Source organism: Cadophora gregata, assembly GCF_030347475.1.
Source record: "Cadophora gregata isolate MNR1 chromosome Unknown scaffold_7, whole genome shotgun sequence".
Taxonomy (NCBI): domain Eukaryota; kingdom Fungi; phylum Ascomycota; class Leotiomycetes; order Helotiales; family Ploettnerulaceae; genus Cadophora; species Cadophora gregata.
In genome coordinates, this window is record NW_026695930.1 from 1,301,160 (window position 1) to 1,317,240 (window position 16,081).

A 16,081-nucleotide genomic window follows, 5' to 3' on the forward strand; every position below is an offset into this window, starting at 1 on the left:
GGCAAATTGTGGATAGATCGGCCGCAAAATCGTATCAAAAGAATCTCATGTTGAGTTATGATCACTTATTCATGGGAATGATGTCTGCTCAAGCGCACAGATTCGAAGGCGAAATCACTCACTCGTTTGGAGTTCGATCATTCGCCCTTGGAGCCTCACTCACTCTCGTCATCCCGGACCCCACTTCAGCAAGGGCAATTAACAACCAAATAGAATGTTTTTATTCATGACGTCCCAAAGCTTGGTGTTGCAACGGTAGCATGTACAATTACGCTTGGACCATTCTGGATTGAGGCAGTTGTAGGAATTCAACTCTCGTCAAAGTTGTCGGCTCGCATGGCCATTCTTCACCTCAAGGTTGAAGAATGGCTAATCCGGGCCCGCTCTATTGCTTTTCTTTCTTGCCTTAGAATCAAACAACCTTCTCTCTGCTTTAGTTTTTGCTATTCGTTTCTTGGTAGGAGCTTGAGATGATATCCTCTGTATTTATGTCTGTATCATGCCGCAGATTTTTCCACGCGTAGACTAAGCGAGGTCTCGCGCCATCAAGAGAGAAAATGTTTGTCTCGATAGAGTACAAGACTTTATTTAAGCGATTGGCTGTGTTGTGCAGAGGACACGCCGATCAGCAAGACTTGAATAATGCAAGCTGATCTGGCTCGGGGTGACATCTGAATTGGTTTCCAGACTCTCTGGGCAGTTCTGAATGTACATGATATCGTGTGTGTCCATTGGAAGGTTTGCTGGGTATTCATTGGACTACAAGCACATTATACTACAGTGCAGAAGCGATCTGTTCATACAGATTAGCCTTTTAATCATTCATCATCTCCACCTTCGGCTTCAGATCCTCCATTCATTTCTTCTTCTTCTTCCACATCCTCTTCAATTGCCTCCAGCTCCTCGTCCAGATAGCCATCTTCCTCATCTACAGCGCCAACAACTTCATCACCAGCCTCGACCGCCAGGACCGGTGCTCCCACAGGGAGGCCTCTCTGAGCTCTTAACTCCTCGACCTTTGTGTTCGTCATATCAAACACCCACTGCCCCAGATGCTCAACGCCCGACATCTCAGTTTGGCCTGGAACATCAGAACCTTCCTCGTCCTTGAGGATTCTCTGACTAGGCCATAATTCACCAGCAACAAGTTGCAGCTTATCAGATCGTTTTAGCATGATTTCGAAGGCTGGCTTGAGCTCCGTGCACGATTCGAAGACCTCACGTCGCCCAAGGACGTACAGTCCCAATCGTGCCCGAGAAAGAGCCACAGTGAGACGTCGCACATCCCGCAAGTAACCGACGCGAGATGTACGTGTCAGAGAGAGGATGACATCTAACCTTGGTTTAATTTTCATCTTAAGCAGCACAGTAGAGGGGGTACGTACAGTCGTTTTGCTCTCCTTGATATTTGTCAACAGTCGTGACAATTTTGGGAAGGCCGAAGAGGGGGTTCTTAGCACATCTGTGAGCGAGCACATCTGCAATTAAGGCGCGCTGACCGGCGTATGTGGCCAGAATGCTGATTTTCGAGGCTGGATAACCCAAGAGCCGCATGAATTGGTAGATCGCAACGGCATATTCGGCTTCTCCTAAATTCTGGATGAAATGTGGGGTCGGCTCTGACTCCCCTCTCCCTTTGTAGTCAGGTACTTGAATGAATTGGTAGTCATACTTGAAACCGGCGTTGGCGACTTGAAACTCTGGTGACGTCGATGTCAGAGGGAGGTTATCAAGTTTTTGGTATCGCCACGAGTACAGTGATGCTATCGAAGGTCGGGCTCTGCCTTGCTGGTCAAGGTTGATTGTTGGAACGCCTAGCCGAACCAGACGAGAGAACAACGACTGCTCTAAATTGGCATACTGCCTGAAAGCAAGGTTTTGAATGATGGGCGAATTCTGGAAGTGGTCACCGCACAGAACAACTCTCTGTAGTGGCATCTGCCCATCTTTAGGCTTTTGTAATGCCAGGGGCAGGAAGTTTTCAATCTCGGTGATTTGCGCAGCTTCTTCCATTATTACGTTGTCGTAATGAAACCCAAGGCTTGCTATCTCCCTCCTCCTCATTGCTGCATGGGTCGATGTCATTGCAATTATTCTTGCTTCGTTAGTGAGAAGATAGTTTGCCTTATCGCGATCTCTTCTCAGAATTTCGAAGGGACGAAGATCTGCCAGCTCGTCGAAAATTTTCTTGACGTGATGGAAACAGCCGTTCGCAATGTCTAAGACTACGTCCTTGTCCGCATCGGCTGCGAACAGAGGTTGTGGGGCGTTGGAAAAGTAGTAGTGAAATGGAAATGCCTCGACAATTGTTTTTGTTGTAGCATCTGGTGATTTGGAAACTTCCTCGAATCGTGCCCATGCGGGTTGAACATAAACTGAGTTGAAGTATAATGCTGTCTCGGCAGATGAGCCGTGTGCGCCAGGTGCTCCAAAATTGACTGCCAATCGATCAACCTCTCGAAGAAACCCATCGCGATTGTCGAAGAACGACTCGACTCTTCCGTGTTTACTGAAGTTGGCCTGGGTATCAAGTTCTTCCTCACCATGGCCTAGACGGAGCAAGTGTCGCTCATCGATGTCCAGAGCCACTATCTTTTGGAAGAGTTGATTTAGTGCCTGGTTACTATGAGCAATCAACAAAGTCCGTTGCTCTGGGAAGTTGTGATAGATGTTGTTGATTATCTGGGTTGCGACATCGGTCTTCCCGGTTCCAGGTGGGCCAACAATGACTGTCAGTCCTGGTTGGGTCCCCGAGACAATTGCCTCCACCTGGGTAGGTGTAAAGCGGACCTGATTCAGCTTTGGCGTATCGGTGGGGTATGGCCCGGTGTTCGGAGGCTTGTACGTAGAAACTTCAACTGATTGCGCCTGAAGCTGTGGCTCGGGTTCGGCATCTCGTCGACGCTTTTTAGATGGTTTTGTTGGAGCTGGCACCTCTACCATAGGAGCCATCTGTAAAACATATGGGGGTCCGAAACTTCCATTCACATCCTCACTAGGTTCTAAAGTCTTTCCTGGTAGACTCTCGATCAGGTGCTGCCAGTCCAAAAAAGTGTCTCGGTAATCAACCTTCTTGAGTTGATTTGCTAGATGGGTGTATGTGGCTCCAGCTGGATCTCCATAGCCAAGGAAAACTTCGTGAAGCCAAGACGCAAGAGGCACATCAGATAGTGTCAAACTTTGGATCGATTCAAGGATAGGCTTGAAGTTGTTCTCGCGGCCTCTTCTGCGTACGATGACATTCATACTTTCGTAAATATCTGGCTTTCCTTTCGCAACCCGCTCAAGGTCTGCTTTGTACATAGCCGCATCGAGCTTTATCTGTAATCTCCGAAGTCGAGGTCGGCCATAGCCATTCTGATTGTTGCTTTGATCTCGTAAAGAGCGTCCCTTCTCATCAAGTACCTGGGTAACCTCAGCAGCTCTGACATACTTCAAGCCAAGCTTCTGGGAATCAGATGGTATCTCGCCTCCATTCATGGTCATTTTGGACCCATCAGGAGCTTGAATTGCCAGTAAGAAGATGACATCGTCTGGCCGAAGAGATTCCCACTCTCGTCTCACATTGTCCGCGAGACGACTGACGTCCAACGAGATCTCAGCTTTAACTGCCGATGGCTTGTCGTCCCCAACAAGTGGTGGCACAACCTCAAGGATACTGTGGGAGATAGTCAGCAAGAATTGGGAAGATGATAGATGCGAGACTTACGAAGGTCTTGTGATTGGCAAGGCCATGCGAGAAAATCCATCAAAACTTGTCTGACCTGTTCTATTCAAGGACGGACGAATTCTTGCGATAACTTCTTCGATATTCTTCCTAATTTCATAGAAAGATTCGCTACGATGCAGAATGAACGATCTCCATAAAAAGTCCCCTACTGTCAAGTACTGGAGATTCAATTTTGGAATCGCTACCGGCTGGGAGCCATTGTAATTATCATTCCTCAAGAGTGCTGGCTCAAATAGAGTAACCTCTGTTGGTAAGATGCTAAGGTCACGCGCAGTTTCCTGAAAGGTTTTCCGTTTCTCATGGCCAGCGAGCAAAACTTCCGTCAGAAACTTCCTGTCGGCTACAACCCTAGTCGTTGACGGATAGGAAGAGCGGACGTCAAGCAGGTCGCAGAGCCGAACAATCTCGTCATCAGTAAGTGGTTCAAGATGGCCCTCAAGCTCTGAACGCTTGTCAATAGATCCATAATTAGACAATGCCAAGATCGTTAACTTCTCCTTGAAATTCTTCAACGCTGTCCGCTGCAACGTGGCAAGCACAGAACAATGCCGCTCGTACGCTTCAGTTCGGCTGTGTTGCACGCCAGTATGGTCGTCGATAGAAAAGTAGGTATAGTGCTTAAGAAGTCCATATAGGTCTCTTAGAAGACCATTATCTTCGTCGTTGAACATGGGAGACATCTTGATAGCTGTGAGAGTGTTGAGATCTTTGAGAAGTGTATTGACATAGCGTCGAGTCGGAAGTTGACTTTGAAGGTCCGACAAGAACTCGATGAAACGTTCGCAATACCGTACATTTTCTGGCCCTGTATTAGCTGCGTAATGTAGAGTTATCCTTGGATTGCTCACCAGCTTTGCTCTTCTCATTGTAGAGTTGATTGAAGAAGTCCAGTAAAAGTGTGAACAGCCATGACCTCTCAAATCGAAGTCTCGCCTTGACTGCATTATCTGCTGCATCATAACGTTTCGCTGCCGCCCTCCAAGCTTTCTTGAGTTGGACAGTTTGGTTCAATATCCTATCCCGTTTTGCCTCACAAGAAATGTTGTGCCATATCGATATGGATACTAACGGGGCGCATTCTTTCCTCACAATTCCACTGTCCAGCGACTGGAACGAGCAAATGATAAAGGAAAGCAGATGGGTTCGGATTGTCGGAGATAATGTATTATCCAACGTCATAGACAATATTCGGCGGAAAAGAGTCGAGAATTCTGTTGGATTGTCGGCGAATATGTCTATTGCCGGTCAGCATCTCTTCTCTGGTTTAATTATCAGGCCCATACCCCAAGTTGGCAGATGTTCCCTAGTCCGAACATTGGCGATCAAGACTATCAGAATAACGTGAAAGTTTGAAGAGTCTTCGGAATAACCTGGCCATAGGTAACTACTCAAGTCAATCACAGCAGAAAATGGCATAGAGGACTGGCATACCCTTCAAGAATCTGCAAGTTCTCCAAAACCAGAAGTGACTTGAATGAAAAGTCTCCTTGCTCCAGAACATCCCAAATATCGTTCTTCAGAACATCGGGCTTGACTTTGACCTTTGTAGCCTTCTTCTTCGATGGCTTCAGCCAATGCGCCTGAGCAAGGTCCGCAAAAGAGCTCTCGATATCTGCGGCGCCTCCCAGCGAGCTCCCTTGCTCTGCCTCCTTTCGGGTATCCTCCTTGACTCTGGTTCTCGGCGCCATATCGATTGTTGTGTGCGAGGGACGTCACTTCTGCGCGACTCAACGGCCTGTAGTCTAAAAATTGAACCTCATGCGCCAAAACGCGTTGTTGATTTGCACGTGACCTTTAAGTTTAGCTCCCGCCGCTAATGCATGCCGCAGTAGTCCCGAACATTACGATGAAAGCATAACTCACGCGCAAGACCATCCACTCGATTCAACTAACCTACACGATCTATATGTAAGGCGTACCCACGCCGGCGCATAATCGCGTTCCTTCTGTTCTTACGTCCACCCGTCATTATCGACACGTAGCCGCAGCCATGGAACATCGCGCGATGCAGATGGCCGACGAATTTGGAAAGCTTCTACAAAAGACATTGGGGAGGGCGCTGGAGATCAAAACGACAAGCAGTATCGAGCCACCACTGAACAGAGTAGATCTGACGGGGCTGTTCGCACAATTCGATGCAGTCTTCCCGTCCACAGCCTCCGCAGATTCCAAGAAGCACGCAGTCGAGACAGCTGTTCGAGAAGCATTCAACAACATACTGGTGAGATACGAACGTGGACGGATTATTGGGACATTCATCTGACGGTCCGTAGGCCTCCACAACCATCGACTCTCCTTCATTCGTAAATGTATGGAATTTGTTCGACATTCTATCCATCCTCTCCGATGACGACAAAACGGAGCCAGCGGTCATGTTATGGCTAGTTGAGGAGCTTCTCGAGAGTCAAACTATTGCCGGATGCCGGAAGATATTCGACTACCTTGAATCACGGCGAGAGCGGATCATAGCTAAGAACTTTGCTTCCAAGAATTTGGTCATTTTGAGAAGCTGCAATGAGCTACTCAAACGGCTTTCTCGAGCCGAAGACACGGCATTTTGCGGGCGGGTATTTATTTTCATGTTCCAAAGCTTTCCCTTGGGAGACAAGAGCTCTGTGAACCTACGAGGAGAGTTTCATATTGAGAATGTGACAACTTTCGATATCATTACACCAAAGGAAGCGGGCAAGGAACAGATGGACATCGACACGAAAATGCAAGATGCTTCGAAAGAGTTGGATGGAGTTGCGAAAAAGCCAGGCGAAGACTCAAGTAGCCTGGGCAAAGGCGTTACCTTTTCAAAGACGGAGAAATCTATGACTGCGGATGAGCTATACCCAATCTTCTGGGCCTTGCAGCAGAGTTTCAGCCAACCAAAGAAGCTATTTGACAACACGCACTTCTCAGGATTCAAGTCAGGGTTAGAAGCGACCTTGAACATGTTCAAATCAGTGGAAAGTACCGGTCGTCCCACCAAGACTACCGAAGATGGGAAACGAGGAACCAAGCGAAAGCGAGGAAATGGGGATGACGATCTTGCAAATGCCTTTAACCCAAAGTACCTCACGAGCAGGGACTTATTTGAATTAGAGGTATGCAGTTTGTTGCCGTGCTCGAAGTGTGGTACCACTAACACTCCACTAGATCAGTGATCTTTCCTTCCGCAGGAATATTCTCGTACAAGTCCTCATTATTTTGGACTTTTTGCTGTCCTTGAGTACCAAGGCAAAAGAAAAGCTAGCGAGTTCCGCACTGCCGGAAAATCCCAACAGATCCGTCATGTACGCTGACCAAGTTCTAAATGAAGAGGACGTAAGTTTACCCTTGAAGTCTCCTCAGTCGCAGCTTAAGCTTCGCGCCACGTGCTGATATCACTAGACGAAATGGGCACTAGAGATGAAGAGATCGATCGCAGAATACCTCAAGCAGGGAAATGAAGGTCCTTATTTCTACCGAATGGTCGAGACTGTTCTCTCACGCGACAAGAATTGGGCCCGGTGGAAAATCGTCAACTGTCCTTCAATCGCATACCCTCCAATCGCCGCAGATGAATATGCCAGTTCCAAGTTATCGGCCCGCAAAGCAACAACAAATAAAAAGCTACGGCCTAACCCACTTGGATCCCTGGACCTCAAGTTTCTTTCAGAGACTGCTAGCCGTGGCGGATTGGCCAGGCTGAAGGACCCGGCAAGATATCAACTCCCAGTAGTCAAGAGCTTTAAAAGCAAAATTGAACTTGACGAAATGGACATTGAAATGGCTATGGATGACGAAGCGAAGAATGCGGCAACCGAGTCAAAAGCAAGCAAAACTTGGAGAGCCCAACGTATTGCTAGTACGACGAAACTTGGTGTGTTCGATAAGATTGAGCGTTCTGATAAGATCGACGTCCTCTTCCAAGATAATGTAAAGCCTGAAGAGCCTCTTAACAATGGTGATGACGAAGCAGGAGACAGCCAAGACTCAGCAAAGTCAATTAAGGATCGCCGTCCAATTGTCATCAGTGTAGTTGGGACAAGTCTACTGGTAAACAAGCTTGTTGCGACACATGAGAAATTTTTAGGAAAGAAAATATCACATACCACTCGGCCACCTCGAGGAAACGAAAAGACTGGCATTGATTACAATTTTGTGGACAGGGAAAACTTTGATGTCATGCGGGATGGTGATCAATTGTTGGAGTATAGCATGCGTGGCAGCAACAGCTATGGAACCAGCAGGAAGGCTGTGGAGGGTATTATAGCTCAAGACAAAATCCCCGTGATGGAGATGGACATGCATGTGAGTTTGCCTCTATGAAATACAAGCAACCATAATCTAATATGTGATTTAGGGAGTACAACAGCTGAAAGATCAAGGATACAATGCACGGTACATCTTTATCAGCCCTTCGACCCAAGAAGAGCTCGGGGCCAGGCTGAGGCAGCAGGGAACCGAACTCGAGGAAAAGGTACAGAAGAGCCTCACGACTGCGAAGGAGGAGATAGAGCAGTCTAAGATTGAAGGCTTTTACGACAAAGTCGTGGTCGACGACTTATCTGAAACGGCATACGAGGTCTTGGAGCGCTTTATTCTTGGAGAGGATGAGGGGGTCGTTGAGAATACACAACTTGCTCCCGGTGTTGTTGAGCCCCAGCCAGAGAGTATGAGCATGGAAATTGAAATGGCAAACAGTGAAGCTCTCAGTGCGAAAGAGCCACCGAGACTAGACGACAGTCTGCACCCTCCAGAGACTACAGATATCGCCAGTCCAGCCGTGGAGCCAACAAATATAAATGCTCGTCCAGTGAACGGCGAAGCATAGAAATAGATGCAAAATCCAGCACAATGTACAAATATCACAAGAGTGTGTACGACCAGCAATTTTAATCACATGGCTAGCATGGCGGGTAGTTTGCAATTGAATTCCACGTCAGATACCACTATTCACAAGCTTCTGCCCAGATCTCTTTACGTCTTCATAACTTGGATAATCCGTGTACCCAACGTCGCGGTCGGGGAACGGACCTTAAAATCGACTGCGATCATATTCATTCAGAGGTAAGCCTTCCTTATGTCTATTATGGATGTTAGCTCATCTCTTCTAGAGAAACCAATGTTTGAACAACTTACCTTTCGATCATATCTGGTGTACTGAGAAAGAACCTCCCAATAGCAAGTGCATCATATGTCCCCTCTTCAAGTACACCCCAAATATTCTTGTCGTTCCACCCGCCAGCAGAGAAGAATGGAGTATCCCCAAAAATGTCTCTGAAGAGCTTTAAGTCTGCATTCTCCATTCCCCAAGACTCCAGAACTGCATGGATGTTTTAGCTTTGTGGTCCGGCAAGAAATGGTCTGTAGTTGACATACACTTATTCTTCTCCTCTAAACTATGCACCTGCTCGTATCTTGGCTCAATGAAATGTACATAGCTTAGCTTGTGCTTTCTTTTCAGCTCTTGGCATAGGAATCCCCAGGTCCTCATCCTCTGCATGCCTCTCGCGTCGTTATAAAGTCCAAATGGGGTCAAGCGAATTGCTGCTCTATCCTCTCCCACAGCCTGCACAAGCGCGTCCATAGCCTCGAGCACAAACCTGCACCTCTTCTCCGGGTTTCCTCCATACTCGTCAGTTCGCACGTTAATATTGCTGCTGAGAAACTGCTCTGGAAGATATCCATTTCCACCATGCAACTCTACGCCATCAAAGCCGCATTCTTCAATAGCTGCTCGCGCAGCTACGACGTAGTCGGTTATTTGCGTCTTGATTCCTTCGATGCTGAGCTCTTCTGGTGGGAAATTCTTATAATTGACTTGCGTGGAAGTGCCTGGGGGTGGATATGGGTACATCTCATCTGTTGAGTACGGCGTTGCACTGGCACTGATGGTTGGACCTCCAGTGTGCTGTGGTATTGCTGCTCTGCCTGCATTCCACAGCTGTGCATAAATCTATCCTCCCTTCTCATGTACAGTGGACACAACTGCTCTCCATCCTGCTATCTGTTTCGGGTGAAAAATGCCAGGTACGCCGGGCATGCCATTGCATTGGAGCGAAGGAGGAAGTCCCTCGGATATCAATAGGCCTCCCGGTGTGGTTCGCTGAGCATAGTATGTCGCTACTAGATCGTCTGGATACCATATTCGATTTGGATTTGAAGTAGGAGCGTCGGGATCGAGTGGTCGGCCACGATTACGGGTTAATGGTGCTAGAACAATGCGGTGGGAAAGTGTTATGCTTCCGTTTCCTATGCAGAAAGGCGAGAAGATGGCAGAGGAAGCTCCTTCTGGCGCAGAATCTCTGGGAGCAATCCCATTTCCTGGGAGACTTGCTTTTTCTGCTGTGACTGTAGAAGGAGCGCGGGAAATAGAGTCCATTGTGAAGAGCGATCTTCGGGAATGCACAAGTCAATAGTAATTATTCGATAAAAAATTTGACAACGCAAAGCTCAGGTTTGCTCAATTCATTGCTTATCTACCAAACATTGACAGGCAAAATATCCCACTCCTTCACACCTACTTTGCAATTCTCCACTGAGGGGTATCAACCAGATTCCATTTTTCTGTCCTGGTACGGATCTCGATAAGGAGGGCTTATCGAGAGGTCGAGGCGGATGTCCGACAATCCCTGTTCCTGGACCGAGTCATGTGTCCTTCCATTGTCCTATGATGTTTTTATATCATGACTCGGATTCTTCACTAGGGTTTTTGAGGATTCTTTTCCACGAAAGTGGGATGTGACTGGAAAGTGTCAGTGTATTATGTCATGGAATCATAAGAGACAAGGCTGAACCACAAGGCTGCAAATCGCTGCGATAAGAGTGGGGTGATAAGGGAATCATATTGTGTTTCTCAAAAGGAATTCTGCAAAATTTCAGTATCTGCATCGGGATGTTTGCCTACTTTATTCGGTCCGCACTGTACTTACGTACTGACTTAGCTCGTCCTCACTGATATGGGCTCTCAGTAATATCCCACTCTGCGAATTATTCAAAGCGGAAGATATCGTCCACAGGACCACAGTGACGACCGGGCCCCCCTCCGAGCAATGAACAGCTCCAGTCTATCGGTCATGGAATGAAGCCAGGATGTCCTGGCGGTGGCACAGTTAGCGGCCAAGGTCCAATTAAAGACCACTTGGGGCTATTTCGCTGTCATTCACAAAGACTTTCTCGATCCCAAGCTCCCAGATCACAGCCTCCTTCATCCATCGCCCCTTTGGCAGAGCTGCCAGAGCCTTTCGATATGCTCTACCCACTGTCCATACTGAGTCTCATCTTACTGGCCTTGATACACTTAACTTCAGGCCATCAAAATCTTCCTCAATCTCATCATCATAATTCCGATAAAAATGACCCAATCCCCTTCTCAACTCGAGCGTTCTGGATGCGTCGTGCAAATGAAGCTTTGGGAGAGTTAGACTCGCCATGTCTCTTCGCAGCTTTCGGGACTGTAATCGTAAATCATACGGATCTTAGTGAGGGGCCTCATGGAAAGGCGGTTTGTTACGGCGTGAACTCGAATAGGAAGACTGGAAATCCGACATTGCATGGTACGTAACTTTTATTGAAAAAGATTCCTAATTTCTGGGCCGGAGAAAGGAAATGACAGAACATGCTAATTAATGCCTTGGATAGGCGAGATGGCTGGCATCAACAATTGCTCACGAATTTTGACAGATCTTGAGGGAGAGTACAAACTAACGCCAGCCGAGGCACTGCTCGCCTTCTCGAATCTAAGTCTATACACCAACGCTGAGCCGTGTCCCATGGTATGTATGCTCCTTCCGACCATGGGTTATCTGAAGCTAACAAGGAAGTGCGCCTCTGCAATCCGATGGTCAGGCTTCTCAGAGTGCATCTTCGGGACCAGTATCCGCACTCTGATCGCTAAAGGCTGGGGTCAAATCGACATCGCAGCTGAAGAAGTCTTTGAGGAATCGCGCGATTTATCGACCAGAACAAAATTACTGAAAGAGATTTTGACGAATGAGACAGATCCGTATTTCTTGTGGCAATTCGACGAGACGTATCCATGTATGTTGTTCAAGCCATTGTTGCCTCGTTACAAAGGAGTGCCTCCCAGAAAACGAACTCGGAAGTTCTCCAAGACATTAGAAAAGAGTCATTGCTAACCTCCCAATCTTCACAGGCCCAACAGGCTGCGAGAGGACTGCTAGTCGGAGTAGCTGCGCAGTTGTGGTGAAAAATAGGGCAGCATGGGAACTTTAACGAGACAATGGAAGGACATGAGCGACCCAACTTGTCCAGGATGTGTTTGATACCTCGTTGTCTTGAGTCATGTAATTTGAGATACAGAATAGTCAGCTCAAGAAGGTTTGGATATTGAAGACTTCATGAGCATGAAATTGCACTCTATACTGGTGGTTCTTTATGAGCCGGCCATGCGTCGATCATGTTCGGTGCAGCAACTCTCTTCACTCCTGGTGCCAAAGAACCCTTCTCATAAGGAAACTTTTCTCTGAAGTGCTCCGCAATCTGTGTCCTCGTTGCGACCCAGACATTTTCCTTGCTTGCAATATATTCCACGATCCTCTTCAGTGCCATGAACCGTCCAGGCTTGCCGATACAGCGGCAGTGTAGCGCAATCGTCATCATCTTCGGAGATCCCTCGTCTCCTTCTTCGTACAGAGTGTCGAAAGCGTTCTTTACGTGGTCGTAGAAGTGGGATGGGGAGCCAAAGCCGGTAGGGACGTTGAACTTGTAGTCGTTGCAGTCTACGAATGTTAGCTTGTGAATATCGACAGAGATGATAGAGTACTCACCGTACGAGTATGGAATCATAAGCATGCCTTCTGGTTTCTCTTCGTCTTTTTCGGCAGGCACGTCAACCCAATATGGCAGGTCGTCGGCATAGCTATCGGCTTCCCATAGTAGCGGAATGCCCATCTCCTTATAGACTTCCCAGACCAGTGCATGAGATCTGCTTGACAGTCGCCCATAGTACCAACCCTTCGGTGGCTCCCCACATATCTTAGCAATTGCCTCGATTTCTTTCTTGATATATGCCTTTTCTTGCTCGACAGACATGTTGGTGTAGTCAATCCACTAAGAATCTGTCAGAGAAGGACATTCCGGGGAAACCAATGCCGTACTCGATACGCGTGGGAAGCAACATCGTGCCCGTTCTTCACAGACGAAAAGCCAACAGCTGGGTTATCTTCGATAGCCTTTCCGACAGCGTAAAAAGTATATTTGTAATTATACTTGTTGAATAGACGAAATAGACGCCAAACACCAGATCTGGATCCATAGTCATATTCGGACTCAATGTTTACAGCCCGTTCTTGAATCTTCGGACTACCACCAGATGCTTCCCATAAGTGAGTCTCAGAATGAAGATCACCATTGAGTACCGTGTGCTCGGCACCCTAATTTGCATCAGAAAATGACAGGTTGATAGGGCAAACAAAAATACCTCTTCGTAATTGATAACAAAAGACACAGCAATCTTTGCACCATTTGGCCATTCGGGGTTGAACGAGTTTTCCCCGTATCCTACCAGATCTCGAGGGAAATCATAACGCTCATTCCATTCGAATGGCTTGATGGCTGAAGCATCCTCGGGAAGATCATATGGGGTAGACATCTTGTATGGAAAATAATACTGTGTGACGCGTGGTATTGAATTGGACGAACGTAAAGCAAGTAGGCGTTTGAGAGAAGAGACAGAGGATACAAAGAACGAGAGATAATGGGTTAAATACGCGTTCACTGAGACCAAAGCTGTAGCTATGTCATGCTTGTCTCCTCCAGAACGCCTCCACTCTTGAACCTAAAAGCCATACCAGTACCCCGATAAGCCACGTCGCGGGGTACTTGCTACCAATGGAGTGCAAGACATTCCGTTTCTGTAAGGATCTTCATCTTCGAAGATAAGAGCTTTAACTTCGTTGCTCCGATGGCTTCGGTGATTTCTGCCAAAAAATCGGAAGACTTCCGAATATGCTGGCTGGCACGAAGCAAGTTCGCTTGTCCATCACGTATCTGCAAGCTTGTCATACTGACGGTAGAATGTTAGACACTCATCGAGGAATTTCCGGCCAAGAAGGAACTCTTTGGCTTGATGAGGAATGGGACGACAGGGGGAGTTTAAAAAGATGGTTGCGCATAAGGTTTTTTTACTGGGCCCTATAACTTTCTTCCCCACTTCGCGCACCAGCCGAAAGTCTTCCACGACATCACATCACCCGAATCCAGCCTTGATATCTTCACCGGGCATCAACCAAGCGGGTTACCGAATTGCATGAGAATCGTATTAGCTGAATTTACGAGACTTAACTGTAGTTTCTGGTAATTGCAGAAAGTCTCAAAATTTTCAAGTCCTTAGCTTTTCCGATTTTTGTGATCCAGGCAGCAATGAATTGAAAACAAACGTCATGCTGTGTCAGAGAAGTAGATGGCCATTGAAGATTCACCATGCTAACCCCAATAGTCAGGATCGAAAGCTGTAACTTTGTATGATATTTGAATTCTTGAGGGTATTGATGGAGATTCTGTAGCCCTAGTGAGGTGGTAAGGTTCATGAGGAGAAATCCGCTCGAGGTGAACAATGTTAGAAGACAATGTCTCTGCTCTGTCGGGCTTCAGCAAGAGACTATTCTTTCATGTCTTCTATACTTTTGATCTCGTTCTAGATTTTTTCAGTGCCAGTTGAAATTTTTACCGGACGCTATGTTAGACGTATTCGTTTTTTGCATGTCTTTACTGTCGCTCTCGTTCTCGTTTGCAGATGTCTCAGAGATCCCAGCTATGTTGACGGGAAGCTGCCGTTTTTGGCCAGATCCAGAATTCTACCTGCTCCTCAGGCAAATCACCAGCGAGACCTCCATAGCTCCAAAAAGGAAAGGGAACAAGGACAGACACACGCAAATAAAATTCAAAGATAACCTGGCACTGTTTTAACTGACTTCTTGGTTTGTTTATTTACCTGGAAAGATCGCCCCTGAGGAAGGTAGATTTAGATTCGCCATCAATCAGCAGGTTCCCGGCCCGTAGAGTACCGGGTTTCTAACTCTACCTCTGGCTTGAAATGGCACTCTGAATACCCCTAGGCTCTAGATTTCACCTTTAATTAACCACGACGCTCGTTTATTGTTGTTTGAATTCACTGCTTCAGCCTGACTAGCTTGCCGCACATCTAGCTTGATCGGTTATACGCGACTCTTGACCTGTCCAGCTCTTTTCGTAATTAACAATTGCACCTTCCTTCCATCTTCACAACAACCAATGAAGAAGGCAAACTAATCGCCAACATGGCAGACTCAAAGCCAACCGCGTATGTGTTGGCAGACAAGGTTTGTGCATTCATCTCTTGAATTCTTTCACGCTTACAGACCATGAAGGACGTCACTCAGGATGCCAACCTGCTGGTTCCCGGCATGCCCTCGGTTTCGAATAATGGATCTACCGCCCAGGTAACCCCATCGCAGAGTCTCTGCATGTCTCGAGAAGCTTATAGGACCTCAGGATACCACAAAAGATGTCGATCTCTTGGACACTGACGAAAATGGTGCTGCCAAGGTGAGAACCAGCTGAGTCCTTGACTGTTGTCAGTGCTTACAAACATCGTAGGCTAGGACGCAAAACTCACGCCTACTCAAGCTTCCAATGGAGATCAAGCAGACTATCGTAAGTATTCCTCCTAGACTGTCCTATAGACATTACCGTCTTCGCCCTCTTCAGGCCACTGTCAGATCTCTCGAGTCCTTATAACACTCGAACCTTCCAGAAGGGGCGATGCTAACTTCAAGCCCTACAGTGGACGATGGCTGTAACCTGCGAGGAACCCATTACACCATGCCAAGGTAAGTTCTTTTTCGTACACCCGGTTTTGGGTATTTTTGTGCTATGAAATTAACCAAATTGTCCCCATCAGTTACCCCTAGATCGAATAAGTTTGTCTGGAACGCTGATCAAGCCTCGAAATTATCGCAGAAGCCGACTGAAGTTTCTGCTGCTATTCCCCTTGCGGTAGTTAGCTTGACGAAAACGTGCAAGGAGATGTATGCAGACATTTCCCTCACACACCTTTTCTACCGCAACAATCACTTTGACTTTAGTCGATTCCACAATCACATGAATACCTACCTTGTTGCGATCACCGATGAAAGAAGACGCTCAATAGGTTCCATGCAGTTTACCTGGGCAGTCGGCAGAGGCTGGTACAAGGACAAGATGTGCCAGACTATGGTTCTCATTGCTTCCTGCAAGAGTCTCTGGTCGCTAAAGATCTCCATCAATGCTTGCGAATCAATCCAAGATGCCTCAACCTTTTTCAGCAAGCAGCCAGAGTATAAGCTCACATTCGCGGTGAGTTGATATCTTTAACGCACATTATCTGTGAGTCTAAGG

The 16,081-nt window shown here is 47.1% G+C and overlaps 7 protein-coding genes across 7 annotated transcripts; 3 read left to right on the forward strand and 4 right to left on the reverse strand.

The window, feature by feature from the left end:
* Positions 1-429: 429 nt before the first annotated feature.
* Positions 430-5,460, reverse strand: ONS95_013176 (uncharacterized protein). The gene is made up of 6 exons (XM_058506812.1): positions 5,162-5,460; positions 5,014-5,114; positions 4,579-4,965; positions 3,710-4,529; positions 1,386-3,658; positions 430-1,333 (listed from the first exon to the last, which is right to left on the reverse strand). The coding sequence occupies exons 1-6, from the start codon at positions 5,416-5,418 to the stop codon at positions 819-821; spliced, it is 4,353 nt and encodes a 1,450-aa protein (XP_058357542.1). The 5' UTR covers positions 5,419-5,460; the 3' UTR covers positions 430-818.
* A 260-nt stretch (positions 5,461-5,720) lies between these two features.
* Positions 5,721-8,534, forward strand: ONS95_013177 (uncharacterized protein; the record flags this gene model as incomplete). The annotated part of the gene is made up of 5 exons (XM_058506813.1): positions 5,721-5,951; positions 6,004-6,822; positions 6,875-7,042; positions 7,109-8,011; positions 8,064-8,534. The coding sequence occupies 5 exons, from the start codon at positions 5,721-5,723 to the stop codon at positions 8,532-8,534; spliced, it is 2,592 nt and encodes an 863-aa protein (XP_058357543.1).
* Positions 8,535-8,738: 204 nt separating this feature from the next.
* Positions 8,739-9,560, reverse strand: ONS95_013178 (uncharacterized protein; the record flags this gene model as incomplete). The annotated part of the gene is made up of 3 exons (XM_058506814.1): positions 8,739-8,787; positions 8,843-9,026; positions 9,083-9,560. 3 exons carry the CDS (start codon positions 9,558-9,560, stop codon positions 8,739-8,741), a joined length of 711 nt encoding a protein of 236 aa, XP_058357544.1.
* A 99-nt stretch (positions 9,561-9,659) lies between these two features.
* Positions 9,660-10,085, reverse strand: ONS95_013179 (uncharacterized protein; the record flags this gene model as incomplete). Its single annotated transcript, XM_058506815.1, has 1 exon — positions 9,660-10,085. One exon carries the CDS (start codon positions 10,083-10,085, stop codon positions 9,660-9,662), a length of 426 nt encoding a protein of 141 aa, XP_058357545.1.
* Positions 10,086-11,093: 1,008 nt separating this feature from the next.
* ONS95_013180 (uncharacterized protein) lies at positions 11,094-11,938 on the forward strand (the record flags this gene model as incomplete). The annotated part of the gene is made up of 4 exons (XM_058506816.1): positions 11,094-11,259; positions 11,345-11,478; positions 11,527-11,743; positions 11,859-11,938. 4 exons carry the CDS (start codon positions 11,094-11,096, stop codon positions 11,936-11,938), a joined length of 597 nt encoding a protein of 198 aa, XP_058357546.1.
* Positions 11,939-12,082: 144 nt separating this feature from the next.
* ONS95_013181 (uncharacterized protein) lies at positions 12,083-13,316 on the reverse strand (the record flags this gene model as incomplete). The annotated part of the gene is made up of 4 exons (XM_058506817.1): positions 12,083-12,444; positions 12,493-12,775; positions 12,823-13,098; positions 13,146-13,316. 4 exons carry the CDS (start codon positions 13,314-13,316, stop codon positions 12,083-12,085), a joined length of 1,092 nt encoding a protein of 363 aa, XP_058357547.1.
* Positions 13,317-15,066: 1,750 nt separating this feature from the next.
* Positions 15,067-16,048, forward strand: ONS95_013182 (uncharacterized protein; the record flags this gene model as incomplete). The annotated part of the gene is made up of 5 exons (XM_058506818.1): positions 15,067-15,144; positions 15,197-15,250; positions 15,302-15,358; positions 15,489-15,534; positions 15,606-16,048. The coding sequence occupies 5 exons, from the start codon at positions 15,067-15,069 to the stop codon at positions 16,046-16,048; spliced, it is 678 nt and encodes a 225-aa protein (XP_058357548.1).
* Between the last annotated feature and the right edge of the window lie 33 nt (positions 16,049-16,081).

Excerpts from the sequence above, each read along its gene's own strand:
- ONS95_013176 (XM_058506812.1), bottom strand. The coding sequence starts at position 5,418 with ATGGCGCCGAGAACCAGAGTCAAGGAGGATACCCGAAAGGAGGCAGAG. Across the intron at positions 5,115-5,161 it reads AACTTGCAGATTCTTGAAGG|TTACCTATGGCCAGGTTATT; the intron begins GTATGCCAGTCC and ends TGACTTGAGTAG. Across the intron at positions 1,334-1,385 it reads TCAAGGAGAGCAAAACGACT|ATGTCATCCTCTCTCTGACA; the intron begins GTACGTACCCCC and ends AACCAAGGTTAG.